This window comes from Gymnogyps californianus, chromosome 14 (genome assembly GCF_018139145.2).
Source record: "Gymnogyps californianus isolate 813 chromosome 14, ASM1813914v2, whole genome shotgun sequence".
In the NCBI taxonomy this organism is placed as follows: Eukaryota; Metazoa; Chordata; class Aves; order Accipitriformes; family Cathartidae; genus Gymnogyps; species Gymnogyps californianus.
The window spans coordinates 15,383,041-15,403,649 of NC_059484.1; the positions used below are offsets into that span (position 1 = coordinate 15,383,041).

Consider the following 20,609-nt stretch of genomic DNA (forward strand, 5'->3'; position numbering starts at 1 on the left):
GGCCGGGAGTTCATCACTGCCAAAAGGGTGGCAGGGGCAGACGCTGCTCCTCCCAGAGCAGCCGAAGGGAGAGGCAGGGATTGGTGTCCCCCGGGGGGCAAGCAGGGGTGATGGGAGCTCCTGGGTGAGAAGCCCTTGTGTCCCCCTCCAGATGCGACTCTCTTCTTGGTCCCTTTTGATCTTTCCCTTTTTTCCTCATTCTCTTCCTCCTGTTCCTCAGCTGTGTCCTTCTCATTCCATCTATTTGGTTGTAACTGTCCTGGAGGTCCAACTTAGTTTGTGCAGCCCAGCAACATGCAGGAGCTTTGGGAGAAGAGAGCTCTTCCACTTGCGGTGGGATGCTACGTCCTCAAATCTGCTTTCTGTCCCTCTCCTTTCTGCCTGTCTTCTCATACCATAATCCTCTGTTTTTTATTCTGTCTGGAAAGGCCAGAATGAGCCACAGGGTGTGCAGTGCACAGCCATGCACTGCAGACAGCAGGATGATGTCAAATCCAGAAACCCCAACTCAAACGTAACAGTGCAGGTTGGAAGGAAAATCCCCAAGAAACAGGAAAGGCAGCACACAAAAGTGCCAGCAATAGCGTCACTTCAGCTGTATTGAATAACGCCAAGAAACAGAAAAGGCAGTGCACAAAAGTACTAGTAATAAGGTCAGTTCAGCTGTATTGAATATGCACTGAATGAATGACACTTCCTTCTGATTAACGCAAGCTAATGCATTGCGACTTAGAATGGAAATGCTTCCCAAAGTCTATGGGATGAATAGTAAAGGCAAAGTAGTTTCCCTGTAGGAACACAATTTTTTTTGCATTTTAAACATTGTCTCTTTAGAGGGATTTTTGCATGTGATTACCTTGTCATTTAAACTGGGAGGGAGGAGAAACCTGTGCTTCAAACTGCAGATCTCCTCTAAGGGGAGTGCTTGTAACACATTTGGCAGCTCACACGTGTGCAGTGTGAGCCAGGAGGAGAGCAGCCTTACTCCCCAGCTGCCTTTCCTGGCTTATTTGGAGGCAGCATCTCCTGGGTCCGTGCTCCCAGGACAGCAGCCTGGCTGTTTGCCCAGTCTTAGTCATGTCTTGCTGGAAGGAGGGAGGAGGAAGCCTTTTAGGACTATGTCTATGTACACTTGAAATTTAAAGGGAGAAGATGACAGCTCTTCCTGAACTGGTGAGAGCTGGGATGCTTTCACAGGTTTGATTTCCCCTTATGGATAAAAGGAGTGCTTGCAGGTCTGTGAGTACCTGTAAACTCCACTGAACTCTGTGGACACTAAGCAGTCACCTCACTGCAGAGAGCTCAGGGAATCAAAGCCTTGGTATCCTTTCCCTTTCTCCCCACTGTTACAACGCTTGGCAGGAGCTTAGCCATCCCCTCAGCCCTGCATCGTGTTCATGTCCTCCCTTGCCGGCCACAGGCCTGTCCCCATGGTGACCCAAGGGGCTTAGCAAGAAGTTTGCTCCCATGGAGAGGCATCTATGCTGGCTGGGCTCTGTAAAAAGGAACAGAGATCAAGAATAAAACCATGTTGCTGTTGCTAGAGCCAGCAGATGAGGCTTGAAATGCACAAAGGGATATCGAATAAGGGGCTATTTGCGCATAACCCTTTCCCAGGTACAGCTGCCGCCTGGGGCCAGGCTTGCTGTGTGCTTTGCTGTCTGCCAGAGAGCAGCACCCATCCTATTTCTCTTCCTAACTCCTCCTTACGCTCTCTTCCCCCATCAGACAGTCAGCAAACTGGCCATCCAGGAGGCCAACGTCTCAGTCATGTACAAGTGTATCGCCTCCAATAAAGTGGGTCGAGACGAGCGGCTGATCTACTTCTACGTGACCAGTGAGTACTGCGGACATCCCCTCCACCTGCACCAGCTGAGCTCTGTGCTTGAAATAGGCAGGTCCCTAGACCTGCCGGGTCCTGTCATTCACAGTTAGCACCTTAAACAGTCGCCGGGAAGCCAGCAGGAAAGCAGGGCTACCCCAGAGCTCTGCTGAGTGGCAAAAGCCTGGAGCCCTGGCAGCGGTTAGCGCAGGCAGAGTTTGGCAGACAGACCTGGGGATGAGCCGGCGCTGCCTGTACCTAAGTCCTGGAGCAGCCCTGGCAGGTCCTGGGCTGGGGATGTCCTGCTGGCTCAGGCCCAGGCAGCTCCCTGGGCTGGGGATGTGCCTGGTCCAAGAGCATCCTCTAGTGGCACTGCCCGACCCGCTCCCAGGCAGGGTCCTGCTGGCCCGAGCCCCTCAGCAGGGTCCCCGCGGGATTTTGATGGTGGGAGGAAGCTGAGTTTGTAGAAGCCAGAGCCCAGCAGTGTGGGCTGGAGTCGTGGCCCATATGGGGCTGCAAAAGCTTCCTGCCAGCGGTACCCCGTGCTGGGGGAGTCTGTCCCTGTGCACTGGGGACAGGGAGCCCAGCAAGGGCGTAGCAGAGGCTTATCTTCATGCCTCTCTGGACAGACTCCAGAAGCCTGGGCTCATGGCCCTCATAGGTAGCTCCTGTGCTGTCAGAGCCACCAGCTTTTGTGGAGGCAGATGAACATCTGCAATCGCTGCTCCAGTAATGCTCTGCGTGTGCAGTTGTTCAGCCTGGCTGTGTAACTGCCTGCACGTGTAAAAGCAGGCATGTGTGCAATCCAGAATGTTGCAGCTGAGCTGAAAGCACTAACAGCCTAATTCAGACCTCCCAGACTTGTTTCACTCGTGACCCCATCTTAATTTGACTCTGGGACTTCAGCCTATCCCTTAGCACTCACTGGGTGCAACTTAAGCTGTTGGTCACTAGAAGTTTGTATGTCACAGTTCTGCTCTAGATTGGTTTCCTTTACCCTGGCTGAGGACAGGGGAGTCTCAGAGACCTGAGCCCAAGGAGACAATTTCATTGTGTTTGGCAGCTCAGCCATGGAAACTCATTCACGTGTTCATTTTCTTCCTGAAAGCCATTCCAGACGGGTTTGAGATTGAGTCCCAGCCCTCGGAAGAGCCCATAGAGGGGCAGGACCTACAGCTGAGCTGCAATGCGGACAACTACACCTACGAGAACCTGCAGTGGTATCGGCTGAACCTCTCCAAGCTCCACGATGAGGAGGGCAACCCCCTCGTGCTGGACTGCAAGAACGTCCACCACTATGCCACCAAGATGCAGGGAGAGCTGCGCTTCCAGCCCGACTCCAACGATGCGACCTTGCTGCTCACCATCCCCAACATCTCCCTGGGCGAGGAGGGAGACTACGTGTGTGAGGTGCAGAACAGGAAGACCCGGGAGAAGCACTGCCACAAGAAATACATCTCTGTGCAGGGTGAGGGTCCAGAGGGCAGGCGGGAGTGACAGAGGAGAGCTGGTGCTCTTGCTGCCATCAGCTTCCCAGTCCATCCCCAGGGGAAGCCACGCAAGAAAGCTAAACTCAAGGTGGCAAAGGCAGGGCACCTGGGTTCTCAAGACACCCTTCAGCAGGGGTCAGAGACCCAAAGCCCCCCAGGAACACAGATATTCTTTTGATCAATCAGTTTCCCGTTTTCCTCTCCTCCTCTTTGTGCTGCTCCTCCAGCCCTGGAGATCCCCCGCCTCAAGCAGAACCTGACAGACATTTGGGTGAACGTCAGCGACTCCATAGAGATGCGCTGTAAGGTGGACGGCAACCACGTTCCTGAAATCAGCTGGTACAAAGACGAGAAACTGGTGGAAGAAGTGTCAGGTACAGTGGGCTGGGGGTAAATCAAAGGCAGGGCATCATGTCCAGCGGCTGGAGAGCTGAACACTGCTGGGTTCTGTGAGTTGCTGTGCCCAGGCAAAGGCACCCATTCTCTGAATTGGCTGAACTCTGGTCTTAATCATGTTCTATCCCAGTTTGATGCAGTCTCACTGGCCAAGTCTATGCCCTAGGGCCTGGCTCAGCACTGTCTGTGCATATGCACATTGAGCTGGAGAGCAGAGAGAGATAAATTATTCATCTTCTTACTCTCAGCCCAGTGTCTGGCATCTCTGCTCATGCAGGGACCAACCCAGATCCCATGGAAGGAACATGGGAAGGATCCAGGCACGTTGCAGAGAGAAAGGAACAGGTCCTGGAGCTGAAGCAGAGCTTGACACACCAGCTGGACTGCCTGGGCACCGTCCCCATCCAGCATTGTCTGCGGTGGTTTTGTCCCCTCCATACACTGCCTGGGCAAGGCCCCTCCAGGGTATTTCTGGGGCCATCAGGCCACAGAAGAGAGCCTGTACCAGCTGATGCAACTTCATTCTGCCATCTAAAATGAACCAGCCAAAAAATAGGAGCCTTGTTTTGAGCCTGAATGAGTCCAGTATACTAATCTCCCCTCCCTGTGAGTGACCACTGCAACCCTCCATGCCTTACAGGGATCGACCTGGCAGACTTCAACCAGAGGCTGAGCATTCAGAGAGTGAGGGAGGAGGATGCTGGGCTCTACCTGTGCAGCGTCTGCAACGCTAAGGGCTGTGTGAACTCCTCAGCCAGCGTCTCTGTGGAAGGTACCAGCAGCCACGACACCCCTGGGTATGAACGGGTGGAGTAGGAGTGTGGCCAAGGTCCCATGCCTCTTCCCTGTGACACCAGGCAGCAGGAGGCAGTAAAAGCCCCTGGGCCTTGCTGGTGGCATGGTGCTCTCACAGGAGGATCTGTAGTCCAGAGCATGTTTAGCTCAGGCAAACACACCTCCCCAGTGTCCCCACATCCTGAAGCAGGCCACAAGGGATGGGTGAGCTGGGGCACAGAATGGGAATCTCTGAAGCTACGATTTCCCTCCCATCCCACAGGCTCTGATGACAGGACCAATGTGGAGATTGTCATCCTGATTGGGACTGGGGTTATCGCTGTTTTCTTCTGGATCCTCCTTATCCTCATCTTCTGTAACATCAAAAGGGTACGTGACTGTCTCTGTCCCATGGCAGGGGAGGTGGCATAGCAGGGCTTGGGGCAACACCATTGCTGTGATGTGGGGCTATATGACAGCATGCGCTAAAAGGAGGTCATTGAGTTGATGCTTCAAGTGCTCTCACTGCCAAGGACAGGGTGCATAAGGGCTGTGGTAAAGGAGGTGACGGGGAATGGCCTTTGCCAGGGGGAAGCAGGTCAAGGCAGGCAAAGGAACCAAATCCCCTCTGGGAGTCAGCACCCAGTGCAGGGAGGGCATCTCCTCACCCTTTGTGTTGGCTGATTCCTGCAGCCTGCCCACGCAGACATCAAGACGGGCTACCTCTCCATCATCATGGACCCTGGCGAGGTGCCCTTGGAGGAGCAGTGCGAGTACCTGCCCTATGATTCCAGCAAGTGGGAGTTTCCACGAGACCGCCTGCGCCTAGGTGAGCCAGACCCCCTCCCTGCCACTGCACACTGCAGCCAGGGCTTCCCACCAGCCCTTCAAACTCACCCTCCAGGTTTCTTACACACCTCTGTGTATTTAACGCCTTCTCTCTGCCTCGGGCTTCCCGTCTTCTTCCCCAGACTGTCCCTAGAGCCCAGCTGTGCCTGGGAAATCTCTTTGGGTCTGACTATGGACAGGTCTGAGCCAATTGTAAGCCCAGACTCTCCCAGTGTACCCACACAGGCATCACTGAGACCAGAAGACCTCTGGGCATGCTTTAAAACACATCCCCATATTCTCCAAGTGGCAATCTGGACAGAACAGCCCAGTCCACAGCAGGTACCCTGAGTTCAGGACCAGGATTGCATCCATTATCCTCCCCATGCTGAGACACCCACCTTCAGTCTCTTCCCTCTGTCTGGGAGGGTTAAAGGGCTGCAGACTACCTTTGAGGCACAGTGCAGTGACATTAGCCCTGGCTGCTCTGCTGCAAGGTGTCACGTTTACCTTTCCCACACACTCTGCTTGAGGGCAACAAACAGCCCCTCACTTCTGCAGGGCCATTTCCTTCCTCTGCTTTGTCCATGCCAGCTCTGTCTCAGTTCCTTCCATCATCCTTTCTCTTATTCTCACCGACAGAGCAAGCAGCCACCTGGGCAGGGCACACGTTCCACTTCTTCCCTTTCCTTTATGATGTTTTTTCTTTCTTCTTCCCATGATTTCCTGTTGGGATTTTTGTTTTTTTCATTCCATTCTGCCTGTGCTGCACCTGCCTTCCTTCACGCTGCCTCTCTCCTTGCCCATAGGTAAAGTCCTGGGTCACGGTGCCTTTGGGAAGGTGGTGGAAGCATCAGCATTTGGGATCAATAAAAGTAACAGCTGTGAGACTGTAGCAGTCAAAATGCTGAAAGGTATGTGGACAGCGAAGCAGAATATGCAGTCTGTGTGGACAGCAAAGAATGAGGCATCTGCCAGGGAATGTCGACCCTGTAAATGCCTGTCTTTTGCATAAGGCATTTGTTGAAGCCCTGGAAAATGTTTTATCTCCCACAAGCACTCCTGGGTGCTTCTGCTTGAGCCAGCCCTGAACTAGGGGAGAGGAGCTGGAGCCAGCCTTTTAATTTATGGCTTTTTGGCCTCAACACAGTTGATCCTCTTGGCCTCCCCTCGTGGATGCTTTAGCCCCATTCAGCTGCAGTAGGAGGCAAGTGGCAGAGCAGACGGCAGGAACTTGGGGAACTCAGCTTTCAAGGAAAACTAGCTGTCTGCAAAGGCAAAGAATGAGATCTGTCTCAAAGGACGAACAAGAATCCAGAGCCCCTCTTTGGCAGGTCACTAAAGGAAGTGTTGCTCTCAGTTGCCTTCTTCCAAATGTGCCTGTATTTCATGTTTATGGGCCAGGTTCAGAGCTGGGTAAGGAAGCAGGTTGCAGCTCTTACCCAGCTCTGAGGGCTAAATTGGCTTTGCATCCAAAGCCTGGTCAATCCAGAGTGAGATTTTAAGCTTTTATAGGCACGCTTTCAAACAGGCATCCAGAACATTATTCTGTAATTTGGCACCCAACAAAATACCGAGGCAGTTTCTGGCCAGCAGTGGCCTGTATGTGGAAACCGAGTCATGGCTCATCTCAGCAGCACTTACCACTGCAAGTGTACAGATGACCTGCACAGCAATTGCAGAGGGAAGCCTGGCCATGCGCGGTTGCTTTACAGTCCTTTGAGGCATGGTTCTCACCTGGCCCATCAGCTGCAGTTCAAGAGGATGCTTCTCTCTCTCAGACTAAATTTACAAACTGCCAAGTGAGGCAAAATGCATATGGGGAAGCAGAGAAGTATGGAAAAGGCATACAAAACCAAAGAACAAACCCTGAGGGTAAAACAGAGGATCAAGAGTTGGTGCGAATTAGGCACTCTGAGAGAAAATGCAGTACAGAGAGCTGGCAGGGGCACAATGCTGTGTTTGCCATTGGAGAGGAATCATAAAAAGATATTCTGGGTTTGAGCTGAGGCAGCTCCTATCTTCAGTTGTGATCAAAAGACTTGGATGCCTTTTGTTTCTAATTTTCCTTCAAATTGTTTTATGGCTCGTTATCTCTGTTTGGAGGCCAAAAGGGCAGAGATTCAAACGTGTATGTAAGCCTCAAGTGATGTTTTTCCCTGCACAACTATCACAAGGAAAAATCTGTTGGGCACAGGTTGTGTTGTCCTTTGCTCTGGGTCCCTGCACCTGCAGGGAGCATCCTACGTGTTACAGCAGGGATCCTGGGATCTCCAGACAAGGCTCTGACATTTCATATGGAAACATGCAATAACAAAATGTACCAAGGCTTTGGGGTCACAGCCTCCTCAGCAAGACTCACATTAGCACTCTGCTAAGAGAAGGGTGGCGAGGGGGAGTGAAAAGCTGTGAGGAGGTGTAATGACATGGTCTGTGTGTTTCCAGAGGGAGCTACCGCAAGCGAGCACAAGGCACTGATGTCAGAGCTGAAGATCCTCATTCACATCGGGAATCACCTCAACGTGGTGAATTTGCTGGGTGCCTGTACCAAACCCAATGGTAAATATCCCAGAGCAATAGGCTGTGCCTCCTCCCAGAGATCAGTGCTTGTCCCCTGTGCCCTTTCTGCTGGCCACGTGTGTGACCGCAGGGACATGTGGGGATGTTATCGGTGTGCCTGTGTGCACTTAGGGCAGGTGCCACAGCTCAGCAGGGCTGCACATAACATGAGTCGGGGCAAATTCTGACCATCCCAAGCCCTTACCTCTTCCCCTGACTTTTGGTGTCTTCTCGCCAGGTCCACTCATGGTTATTGTGGAGTTCTGCAAGTATGGAAACCTCTCCAACTACCTGCGGACCAAGCGGGAAGGATTCAGTCCTTACAGGGTAAGTAGCTTCCTTTGCCCCTAGGGACCTGTCCCATGTCTAGGGAAGGAAGACACATAGCCTGAAACATGATCTGACAATGGGACAAAGACACCCTCTGTCCAGCAGCACATCAACTTTACACAGTGATCTTGGTTCATGTGCACATCAGGGAAGTAATTTCTTTCTGCAATGGAAGATAGGTGCTTCCAGGCCAGAATTACAGTCTAAGAAAAGGAAAAGACTGTGCAGCTCTTGGGTGCAGGGGTTACAGTGTGTGTTGCCTGCTGAGGTTTTTGTTTTGGTCTCCTTGCCAGGAGAAGTCTCCCAGGCTGCGTATTCAGGTCCAGTCCATCGTGGAGGCAGTGAGAGCAGACAGGAGGAGTCGTTCTGGGACTAGCGACAGTGCTATCTTCAACCGCTTTCTGATGCACAAGAGCCAGACAGCACAGCCGATCCAGGAAGGTAATACTCCAGCCTTGGCAGTGGCTCCTCACCTGGCACACCAAAGAAATGCCAGACTTGGCTAGCTTGGGGAATGGGTAGGGCATGACAATGGGGAGCTGGGACCCAGCCTTGGAGTGGATCACTCCAGTGTTGCATGGCAATTCCCTGAACAGGGCTATTACAGTCATCTGTTGTCTCTTGTAATAGACTCTCAAAACCTAGAAGGGAGGATTAAGTCCCTTTGGATTTTTTTAGCCTAAAGAAAGGAGAATTGAGGGGGATCTCAGTGGGTCCTGCCTAGGACAGGAATGATGAGCTGACCTTCAAAGTCCCTTCCAGCCCTGTTCCCCACAACTCTGTCTGACTGACATGTGCTGGAGGCTGGACTCATTCTCCTCATACTTGAGCAGGTTCCTGCTGTGTGCTTTTTGCCACCTAAGCAGAAAATCCTAGAGGGGAGCTGGTTACTCCAGTTAGCACTGAGGACTAGCTGTATCTCACCAAGGGGCTGGTTGTATCCCACAGTCCTGGAGAGAGGCAAGGAGGACAAGAGACCACTCACTGTCTAATCATTTTCTTGTACTCCTGGACAGTGGACGACTTGTGGCAAAGTCCCTTGACAATGGAAGACCTGATCTGCTACAGCTTCCAGGTGGCACGTGGCATGGAGTTCCTGGCATCCCGAAAGGTGAGTTCACCCTTTCCTTTGCTCCCCTCTTCTTTTGTGCGTGCCTGACCAGAGAAGGCCTACCTACAGCCACTTTACAGGTGACACACAAAGAGATTCAGTGATCTGCCTCACACTTCTCAGGAAGTCTGAGGTAGCCCTGTGTACACAAAGACGGGAAAATAATCTTCTTGCATTTCGTCCTCTTCTTAACCATCTCCTTTTGAAATTTTTATCTTTAGCTCCTTCCCACTTCCACCATTACCCCGTTACAGCTCAGGTTCGCGAGGGGAGGGGGGTGCTCTGTACTTTCTGATGGTGGTTCCTGTCCCTCTGATTTTGCCCCTTCCTCTTCGTGTGCCCTCAGTGCATCCACAGAGACCTGGCGGCTCGCAATATCCTGCTGTCAGAGAACAACGTGGTAAAGATCTGTGACTTCGGCCTGGCCCGGGACATCTATAAGGACCCCGACTATGTCAGGAAAGGCAGTGTGAGTGCCATCTTCTCAAACGCTATACAGATTAGGCCCCCTTGAGGTGTTCATAAACTACTCTGGGGATGGAATAAACTGAGGAAAAGATGAAAAAGGAGGAGTGGAACTGCTTGTGTGGCTTGGACCAGGAACCGTTGGCCCAATGATGTATGTGCTGTCCTCCTCCTCCACCAGCAGACCCTTCTCCTTCCTTCTGCCTCCCAGCCTGTCATTAACTTTCTCTTCTTTCTTTATACTCTTTCCTCCCCCTTCCAGTGTCTCCATCCCTCCCTCTGGCCTAACCAAACCTCCATTCCTCCATGGAGAGAGGAGCAGGGCTATCGGCTCTGCTTTCCTTTCATCCTTTTCATCCCGTTGCTACAAAAAGGGCTGTCCTGGGACATGTCCCTGACTGAACGCTTGTGCCATGCCTCTCCCTCCTGCAGGCCCGTCTCCCACTGAAGTGGATGGCTCCAGAGAGCATCTTCGACAAGGTCTACACTACCCAGAGTGATGTCTGGTCCTTTGGGGTCCTCCTCTGGGAAATCTTCTCGCTAGGTGAGTGCTAATGACGGTCACATGCTGCTGAGGGAGACCTCTATTCCCATGTAGCAGTTCGGTGGCTGAATCTGTGCAGGAGGCCCTGACACTCTGAAGAACATGTAAGGAGTGATGGGAAGAGACGTCAATGTAGGCAAAAAAAATAGAGAGGCCATATCCACCCACAAACAGAGTGATGGGGAGACAGACATGCAAAGGTGGCCTCCAGCTCACTGAGGCAGAGGAGCCTGTCTCAGGCAGCACCAAGGACTTGGGCTGTATATGAGAAGTGACCACATCTCCCAGTGTTTTGGGAGGAAGGGCAGTCTCAGAAGGACTGGTTTCTGATGGCACATTTCACGTTCCCACACCTCTTCAAACCTCCTTTAGGGGCATCTCCGTACCCTGGAGTCCAGATCAACGAGGAGTTCTGCCAGAGGCTCAAAGATGGTACCAGGATGAGAGCCCCAGAGTATGCCACAGCAGAAATGTGAGTCGGAAACTTCACGGATCCCAGCATAGGGCAAGACAGGCCCCTCTGTGGGATGCAAAGACCCTTCAGCCAGGGTGGGGGATGAGACAACACATCCTTCACTCCAGGCAGCTGCCTGGAGGGCAAGCCAGATGGGTTCGAATCAGAGCTATCTAGGTACCCTTGCATACCCGCACCAGGATGGGTCTGTAAGTGGGCAATGTGCTTTCCAGCTCTGAAGGGTATCAGAGGTGTCCAAATTAGCTCCTTGTGCACCGTTACATTCAGCGCATAGTGCACGAACCCCCTTCCAGTAGGTCCACGTGGCCAATGTGCTGGGGGGTGCCAAGCTTTCCTTCACAGTGCAGGTACATGCTGTCCCAGTGGGCACCACATGGGTGGGAGCTGCAGAGTCGGGTAGGAGGGGGGTTCTGTGGCATAAAACCAGCATCTCTTCTTGGCAGTTACCGTATAATGCTGAGCTGCTGGCACAGCGATCCCAAGGAGAGACCAACTTTCTCCGACCTAGTGGAGATACTGGGGAACCTTCTTCAGGAAAACGTCCAGCAGGTGAAAACCTCTCTGTGTCCCTGCTCAGCTCCAGACAGCTCTTTCTTCTCCCACCGCTAGCTCCCTCGCTGTGCCCTCCTCTGACTCCTGGCCAATGCAATACCTTTGCGTAGGCTGAGGGATAACACAGGGTTTCCTGGATCAGAGAGGTCTGTTTCCCAGAGCTAGTGGAGAGCTCATTTCTGTAGTAGGCCTCTAGCTGCATCCTAATATAGCTCCACTCCTTGCAGGGTGAGTGCCCTCTCAGTCATCATTCCAGTATTTCCATCCTAATCCGCAGATGATTATTTGAAATTTTTCAGCTGAGTCAAGGCCCTGGCACTCCTGCCTCCCACACACCCACATAATGAAAACCAGGACTTCACCAGGGTTTCTGAAACTCTATCCTCAGATCTAAATGTCAGGGCCATGTGAACCTAACAACTGTTCCATTACAGCGGTCAGATATACAAATTTCTGTGAAACTATTACTAATCACTGCCATGCAGTAACTCACCAGGACTTTTAACTGCGATGAGCATGCTGCTCTGATTTTAACGTTTTCTTGACGTTCCATTTCGTAAGACGATTGCTAAATGCTTAAATATGAGTACTGTCTCATCCTGACGCCCCTGATTTTAACCTTTCAGCACTGGATTCGAGCACAGGCATGACTAAGCCACAATGACGTGCCCCCGGAGCACAGTGCTCTGTCCATGTAGGCTAGAGAACTGTAGGTGCCGTAGGACTGGGTTGTTTCCTACTCACACACACCTCCATGCACCTGCAACACTCGCAGCTACTTAACGCAGAGGGCACAGAAATCTCCAGCCAGTATTTTGTCCCAGAGAAACAAAAGACATAAACCAGAAATTTTCCTCCCCAACTCTGACGGCTTCTGCTTGTAGAGCCCTTTCTTGTGGGAAAGCCTTCCCCTTCTTGTAAGGCCACTCACTGTTCTTCCTACCAGGAAGGGAAGGATTACATCCCGCTGAACGACTCTCACAGCTCAGAAGATGATGGTTTCTCCCAGGTGCCTTCCTCTGCCCAGCAAAACTCAGATGAAGAGGACTTTGACATGAGGATACGCTGCCACAGCCTAGCAGCAAGGTGAATCCCCTCTGAAAAGGGCAGAGAGAGCCCAGCGGGCAGCCAGCAGCCTGAGCTGTAAGGGAGCCTGAGGGATATGGGGAGAACCCAGTAGCAAGATGTTGGAAAAATCCCAGGTGATCAGGTGTGATCCAAGCATTTAGGCCATAGCATCTTGCTTATAAAAGCAAAATGACTTTCCTTTGCTGATGAGAAAGAGCCCTTGATGTGTAAGCCTATGACATTCCTTCTCCTGCCTCCAGCTACACTGCCAGAGCATCACGTCCCACTAAAGGCGTCATGGCCCATCAGGTAGATGAGGAAAGAAGGTGTCAGCTGAGTCTCTGCCGTTCTGCTAGTGCAGGAGCTTCATCGTGTCTGTTCCTAACTAACCCAAACAATTAGGCCTAGGCTTCTCGTCTCCGGGGAGCTGTGATAGTGTGATGCCTGGGATCCATATGACATTACTCTGCTTACCCAAAGTGCAGAGGTAATCAGGGCCTGATGTGATCAGGAAGTCTGGGTGCTCCCCACTGCAGAAGTAGTATGGGGTTAAGAGGCCTAAGGTGACCCCATTCCCCTCCCCAAATCACCATTTGGCTCATCCACCTCCCTGCATGCTTTGGTTGCACGGAGAGAAGGTTGGGTTCAGGTCCCGTTTATTCAGGACATTGACTCTGTTGGTTTTACTGAATACAGTATGCTTCTGTTGCCAGATACTACAACTGTGTCTCGTTCCCTGGTTGTTTGACGGGAGGAAATCAGATCAGGTGTCCATCCAGGATAAAGACATTTGAAGAGTTTCCCATGACACATACAATGTACAAGGCACACCCGGTGAGTAGCATCCGAGTGGGGTTGAGCAGGGGGCAAAGAAATGTTCAGCTGTTTCCTGACACCTTTGCTGTTAAGATCGTGGAAGGAAGATCACTCCTATCTAATGTCAGTCTGTCTGTGTCATTCCTGTTCAGTCCGTCCAGTCCTATGCACATTCATTTCTCCACCTGGCACACAGGGGTTTCTCTACAGCACAGCTCATACTGCCTGTGAAATAGGGAGGTTAGATCTACAAGCAAGGACTACAAAGGACCTCAGAGAAGAGCCTGCTCTTCACCCTCCTCAAATCTGTAAACATGGCCTGGTTAAGCATACTGAAATGCAGCCAGGACTAGGTAAATCCAGAGTGCTTGTCTGCACCTCCCCTATTTTGACCCACACAGCAGTGTGCAGTAGGAGCCTCCCTGGCCTCTCTGAACTGGGCTGGTACTTATATCTTCTATAGTGGCAAAACTTAAGTCATCCCCTTAGTCTCAGAGGAAAATCTCACCTCTCACAGATTTGATAGTAATACATTTTCCAGGCAGGGAGCACTCTTTTTTTTTTTTCCCCAAAAAGTAGCACTGAACTGCACACACAAATCCTACCTTTGTACGTACTGCTTTTAAGAAGGCACCTAAGGAAATCAGTTCCAGCAAGACCATGGAGCATGCTGGTAAAGTGCCCCTACTCCTTTTTTCCCATCACAGATACACATGATCTCATCTCCTGAATGATTCCTCCTCCCTTCCCACTCTGATCAGTCGACAGGGATGTTACTGATAACTCCTGTTGCTTCCTTCCAGGACAATCAGACAGACAGTGGGATGGTTCTGGCATCTGAGGAATTTGAGAGGATAGAAAACCGACACAGAAAAGAAGGTGGATTCAGGTACTCCTTAAGTCTAGCCGCTCAGACCTCCCTGCTGCCAAATGCAGTGAGATCAGGAGGCAGCTCTTGGTGTCTCCCCATAGGATATACCTCTTGGGGCTCTCAGCAGCAGCAGGGCTGTGGGCCCTGAGCCAGATAAGTCCATGCACACATTAACGAGAGGCAAAACGCACAAAGAACAGACCTGCCTGCTGCTTCCTAGGGTTTAAAAATATAAACTGTGCCCATTCAATGAGAATGCATCCGTTAAGATCATGAGGCACAGTGGAGTGATGGTGTTAATAAGACTCTTAATGCTTAGTGACATTTTCTGGTGAACTGTGTCAGGGCTTGTTGAAGCAGTGGCAGGTGGGACGGACAGAAACTATGTGGCTGCCACCTCCTTCCCCCAGCCCTGACCCATGTGGTACAGGGCCCTGATGTGGCATTGCAGGGATGGTACAGGCCTTAGGACTTCCCACATGCCGGTACTGAGCCTGGCAGGTTGAGCTGGCACTCTCGGGGCTGAGGATGTTATGGATGGTTATGTCCTTGCCCCAGGCTTGGAAACTGGGCGAGAACCTGTCCAGCTCATCTCTGCTTGGTGCCAGAGGAGTCTGGGACCTTGTCTCCGTGACAGTGTGTTGAGTGAGCCATGTCAGCTCATGTGTAGACAAGGCCAGTCCCAAGCCTCTTCCTCACCTCCTCTGCCTCCCAACATCAGATCAGACTGGTCTTTGTCTTTTCCCTTAGCCATAGCCCTGTGGCCTCTCTGCTGTTGTATCAGACCGTCTCCTGCTTCTTGTCCGTGTCCTCTTTTCCCTAAGGCACGTTCCCGTTGTCTCCTACACCATGGGCTAGCTGGTGTCCCATCTGTTGGAAAACACTGCCCTTAAACCTCTCCTTGAATGTGGCCCTGCCCTTGCTTTTGTGACTTCTTGCCAGTCACCTGGTATTGGCAGGCGCTGAGATGGGGTCACTGATTTCCTCCCACATCTTCTTCATCATCTTCCTTCATTTCCTTTTGCCCATCCTGGCTGTTGGTTTGTATCAGTTTCTGTTAGTCCTGCCAGGTCTAGGAGCAATTGAGGAAATGTCTCTTGTCTCTCCCTGCTCATTGGGGTCCCAACCCTTCCCTGGGCTTCCCAAAGGTATCTAGAACAGCTGAAATAACTCTGTCGCCAGGTTATGTGCAGATTTTTCACAAAACGTACAGGCTGTGCTTAGGTTTAGAGCAAGGCCTGGTGTTGTGCTTTGAAATGGAGGTGTAGGTCCATTCCTGACCCTGCCTCTTCCTCGTGCATTAGCAGATGATGTGTCCTGAAGGTGGGATCTCTCTAAGCAGGACAGAGGCTTTCCAGGAGTGCTCAGATTGATCTTCTGTGTCTCTCTGCCTCACAGCAGTAAAGGGCCCAGCCGAACTGCGGAGCTGCCAGGGGAACAGTCGGACCTGCGGGGCAGATGTTGGCCGTCGTATGGGTCCCAAGTCGGAGGCCAGACTTTTTACAACAGTGAATACGGGGAGCTGTCAGAACACTCTGAGGACGGCAGCTGCACCCCGCCTGGAGAGGGGGCCAGTCCCCCCACTCTCCACGCTTCCTTCTTCTCCGAGCAGTACTAATGGCATCAGGCCCTGGAGGCGCCTGCCGAGGCATCCCTTCACACCCTCCAGGCACGTCATCAGGGTCACTCAGAGCTTCTCCTTCAACCTATGCCCAACCCCAGCAGGGAACCTACCCCGAACGGATGGGGAACACCGATGTCCTTGGAACCGCAGCACGATGGCCCACGCAGCACCTCCAGCTGCAGCTTCCTCGTGCCGGGACTGGAGAGAGCGCCTCGCTGATTCCTCACGTTTCTTTTCTTCCTGCAGCTCAGACAGATGCATTCTGCCGGCGAGTGGGTGCCTGTGTTCAGCACTACAGCACCTTCTGCCTAGCATCCAGCCTCCACTCAGATCAGCTTCCCATTCAGAAAGCCCATTTCAGGTCAGATATAAATAGATCTGTCTTAGTCTCAAGTTTCTTCCTGGTGTGCAGCCTGAATGTTTTTCCTTGGATTGCTTCTTCCTCCTCTCCTCATGATGTCAGCTGCTGAGCTGTGGAGCAGAATCAAAGGGAAGAAATCCCTAGTGGTATTAGCAGCAAGAGCAGGACATTTTGAAGAGGTGTATGGAGAGATCCCGAGGGATCTTTGTAAATGTTCACACTGTTCATTCCGGGTGGGTGCCAGCCTCTCCATCTCCTCTGCAAGCAACACCCACACCCCTCTCATCTCTGCTGGGGGGAAACCTGTCAATCTGCCTTATCACCAGGATTATTTTAGCCATCTCAACACAGCTAGTGCCGAGTAGGTCATCAGCTGATGGCTAGAGTCCTCCCAGTGAGATAAGTATCAACTCTTTTTGCAGGCCCTGTGCAAAACAGGGTTTTATATGATCTGTGCTGGGAGCAGTTTACTCACAGGTCTGCTGCTCTCGCCTTCCCCTTCTCCCAGAGCAGTGCTGAGATCATTTGTTGCTCGAGTGAGAAATTAAAGCAAAGCTGTGTTAATTTCAGCTGGCTTCTAAACATAGAGCGAAAATGGGTTGTTTGCTGAGAGGAAAAGGATCAAAGTGGTAGGGAGTGAAATGTTTATTTTCAAGTTGCTGCAAGGGTTTTGGAAACAATGGAAGAACAATGCTCCAGCAATGATGTGCCCTGAGTTGCATCCCCTTATGTGTTGGCATCACTGAGCACATGGAGGGCAGCATCTGGCCAGGGCTCAAGCCCCAATTCTCCTGGATGGACAGTTCTGCAGCATGACCTTTCCTGTTGCCCTAGTTCCCTGGCTCTAAGGAGGCACTCTCTGCCCAACAGGCTCCTCTCCAGTTTCTGTTGCAGAGCTGCCAGCACAGCGTACCTGTCTCTGGAGGACTGAGGAACATTTATTTGCTGAGGAAACATCTCATCACTTGGGCCTTTTGTTTCTAAAAGGTACCACGTGAATTCAGAGCTCTGGGGAACCTCCGCAGCCCCTCTCTACAGATTTATGTGCTGCTGCCTCACCACTTCCCACCTACTTCTTTCCATCCTGTTCACAATCCGAGAGCTCAGCCGCAGAGCACGGTTACGTCACCGCCAGAGGAGTCTGGGTGAAGAGGCTTGTCTGAACAGCTTGTCATCATCTCTTCTCCCACATGCCCGTGGCTGGCAGAGCTCCTTGCACCAGGGCATCTCAGCGCCGGGGAGTTTCTGCTTGCAGGCCACACCTCTGTGCACAGAGCCAAGGGTTTGGTATGGACTTTTTAAATTGTGTTTCCTGTCAGACGTACTGCTTTCCCAAACTGTATTTCTTTTCCAGCAGAGGGTTTTATGTGTTTCCTGACGTGAGCCTGTGAGTCCTTATGGATGACTTTCCCAAGTCTTAATTATAGTTCTCCGCACAAGTGTAATAGGGAGATTTATTTAGCACATGGGAAAAGCATGCCTGTCATTCAGATTCTCTAAGCCTGTGCAGAGCGCTCAATGTTCCCCTCCCTTTTTGTGTCAGCGGGATGACACGGCTCCGATTTCCATGGCAAAAAGAGACACAAAACCAGACCAGCTTGAGCCAAACTGGCTCAGGATGTGGAATTGGAAACTGCATGTGACAATGAATTCCCTGACTTCTACTGGTGTCCCCTGAAGTTGCCAGGAATTGAAGCATCTTTAAGTAATTGTTATGACTCAGTAAGAATCCTCTGGCAGGAAATGCTGGAGAGCCAGGCCAAGGAAGTAGGACAGCCAACAGGGCGTAGGCCAGACCAAATTCTCCTGCCCTCATCTTGCCCTGGTTTTTGAACTGGTGGTTCCCTTGACAGAAGGAAGGCTGCACGTGCCCCATGCTGCTGTGGGTCTCCACCAGCATTCACATGGGTGGAAGGTGACAGACAGCTGAGCTAAATTCAGGCTGGTCGCCGGGTGATGTGCATCCATACAACCCAGGCTCTCTTGTTTCCAGTGCTTCACAAACAGTTCTCTGCCTGGAAACACAGCCCTATCTGAGAGAGGGCCCAAGAAAGAGGCCTATAAATAAAATAATAGTTGAAAAACAGAATTCGAAAGTAGCTGCAAGTCCTTGTCCATATGTGAGGGATAGAAACGTACTAGCAAAGCCCGACACTTGCAGGGCACTGGCAGGATTCCTCAGCAGAAGGGGGACAGAGGCATCTGAGTGCTCTGGCTGGCTGTCAGCCCTCACAACCAGCCGGGACAGCTGCACTTTCTCTCTAGGTTCAGCTGTAAATTGCTCACAAGCATCCTTGTGGAGAAGGGTTACTTCATTAGAGCCATTGTTAACGATCCCCTGCTCCACTCTGGGGAAAGCACTGGTGTGACATCTGATTTTTGAACATTCCAATCATTTGACTCCACAGAAGTTTATTTTCTCTCTTTTGCACCATCTTGGTGGGGGAGTGGAATCAGATCCTATTGTATCTGCGTCAACAGCATTGCATGAACAATGCAGCCATGATACGAGCAAACGCTGGCTCCTCTTCAGACACTCCTGCTGATGAAGAACAATTGTAGTGTGGGATATTGAAGAGCTGTTGAGACAATTGTACTTTCGCTCTCTTAAAAGTATACTAAAATTAGAGTGTACAAACCTGACACCCTTCCCCACACTCTTGCATTATTTCTGGCATTTTTTTTACAGTCTCCAGATAAGCATGAGCATGAAATGAAGCCAGTCCGTTTTGGTTTTAAGATGTGAGGCAAGAGTGTTGTCTTTCCACAGCGACAAGGGAGTATTTCAACTTTTAAAACCCAGGGTTCAATAATTGTGCCTGCTCTGTTCACAATGCACTCTCTGTTTTGTTTTGTTTGGGCTTTTTACTGGAACTCAACATTGAAGCTAAGCTATTTATCATCATCCTCGTTTAAAATGACTGTTCCCGGTCTACGCAGTCTCATGTTTCCTTACAAAGTGTTGGTGTTGAGAGGACATTCCTCCCTCATGAAAACAGAGCGTTGGGTCCCCTACTTGCAAATACACGTGTGTCTCTGAAGAAAAACCTGTGTATCAAGTAACACTTCATTTATATTGCAATATTTTAACCTGGTACCTGTTGTTGCTACAGCAGCATTCAATGTTTCAGTGGGCTGCCTTCGAAGCAAGTAGGTTACAGCATGGGTTATGTGTGAATACAAAAGTGTGGTCTGTGTGTGTGAGTGAGTGTTTTGTGGGTGAGTGTGTGGGTGTTTGCATGTGAGAAGTTTTCCTACCAGTGAGCGTATGTGAGTGTTTATAACTCACGTTGAGTCTTGTCTCTGGAAGTTCACGGTTATATATCAAACCAGTTAGAACACTGCTTTCTTTCCTCTCCTCCTATAGTACTTGTTATCCTTTGTCATTAAGAGTTTTGTTGTAATATCTAAATGTGAAAATGAATAAAGTCATAACTGGCAGCTGCTCTCTGGTTCCTGGAGGCCACCGCTGCCCACGGGTGCTGCAGCACTCCGCTCCCGGCTCCCCACACAGCACCAGGCAACGCGACTCTGGCCCAAGCAATTAGCACATTTTGGTTTTATTATTTTTACTTTTGTGTCCCTTTGCATTTCCCCGCATCCTCAAACAGCTGGCCCTTGTGGCCTTTCCATCCAGGATGAAACTCGGTCTTTTCTCATGATGAAGCTGGATACGCTTTGGTTAAGCTTGCTGACAGGAGCCGACGGCCCAGCACCCAGCCCTTCGCCCCGCCACCATGTCCCACAGATCCGCGCCCCTTCCTCACCGCCTCGGCCCCGGGGGTCTGGGGCCCCCGCGGCCCCTCCCGCCCTCCTTCCCCACACAGCGGTGACGGGCGCCGGGAGGGACCAAGGGCGGCGGAGCTCCCCCCCCCCGGATACCCCCTTCTCCTCAGCGCACGGAGCCCCGTCCCCAGACGCCATGGCGAGCCCCTCAGCGGGCAGAGGGAGGCGCGGCGGCGGCGGCGGCGCCCCGCAGGTGGCGCCCTCATCCCGGCGGCGGCCGCGGGCACCGGGGCAGAGCCCAGGCGGGAAGATGGCGGCGGGGCTCGCCGCGGGCCGTTGGCAATGTAAAACCTGACAGGAAAGCGAAGGGCGGGTGTGAGTCATGGGCGGGATCTGGGCTGAAGGAAATGTTCGGCGCCCGGGGAGCACTGGAGATGGAACATAAGTGGATTTATGACCATTTCCCCCCAAAAAATCACCAGGAGCCAGAGTGAAACCTGAGGCACGGCTCCCTCCTCACCCCTGTGGTGACCTGTGAAGACTTCAGTGCCATTTATCTGCCAAAAAAAAAGCCCCCTTAGGAGCGGCCACTGGCAGAGGCATGGCTGCCCTGTGCAGGGTGGGGAGACGTGGAGACATCCCCTCAGCTCCAGTCTCTCCACCACCGGGTGAAAGCAGCCAAAAGGGGACCTTTTAACTCTCCTCTCCCCATCCAGGGACCTGTCCGTCTGGGGAATGAGGAGATTGAAGGTGCTCTGCTCATGAAATAATCCCATTTTCGTGCACGTTGGAGCAGC

General features: G+C 51.8%; 1 protein-coding gene across 2 annotated transcripts in view; it reads left to right on the forward strand.

The window, feature by feature from the left end:
- FLT4 (fms related receptor tyrosine kinase 4) overlaps positions 1-19,527 on the forward strand; it is a 60,484-nt gene extending 40,957 nt beyond the window's left edge. Inside the window, exons 12-30 of one of the 2 annotated variants that reach the window (XM_050905186.1) lie at positions 1,729-1,837; positions 2,931-3,290; positions 3,540-3,686; positions 4,349-4,480; positions 4,766-4,872; positions 5,176-5,311; positions 6,120-6,224; positions 7,756-7,869; positions 8,108-8,196; positions 8,493-8,640; positions 9,216-9,310; positions 9,657-9,779; positions 10,208-10,319; positions 10,692-10,791; positions 11,238-11,343; positions 12,293-12,432; positions 13,128-13,248; positions 14,034-14,119; positions 15,500-19,527. In XM_050905186.1, the coding sequence (XP_050761143.1) occupies positions 1,729-1,837; positions 2,931-3,290; positions 3,540-3,686; positions 4,349-4,480; positions 4,766-4,872; positions 5,176-5,311; positions 6,120-6,224; positions 7,756-7,869; positions 8,108-8,196; positions 8,493-8,640; positions 9,216-9,310; positions 9,657-9,779; positions 10,208-10,319; positions 10,692-10,791; positions 11,238-11,343; positions 12,293-12,432; positions 13,128-13,248; positions 14,034-14,119; positions 15,500-15,719 (2,550 nt within the window). In that variant the 3' untranslated portion in view covers positions 15,720-19,527. The remainder of the gene's footprint in view (positions 1-1,728; positions 1,838-2,930; positions 3,291-3,539; positions 3,687-4,348; positions 4,481-4,765; positions 4,873-5,175; positions 5,312-6,119; positions 6,225-7,755; positions 7,870-8,107; positions 8,197-8,492; positions 8,641-9,215; positions 9,311-9,656; positions 9,780-10,207; positions 10,320-10,691; positions 10,792-11,237; positions 11,344-12,292; positions 12,433-13,127; positions 13,249-14,033; positions 14,120-15,499) is intronic. The other variant, XM_050905187.1, reaches the window with a different exon arrangement.
- Positions 19,528-20,609: the final 1,082 nt, after the last annotated feature.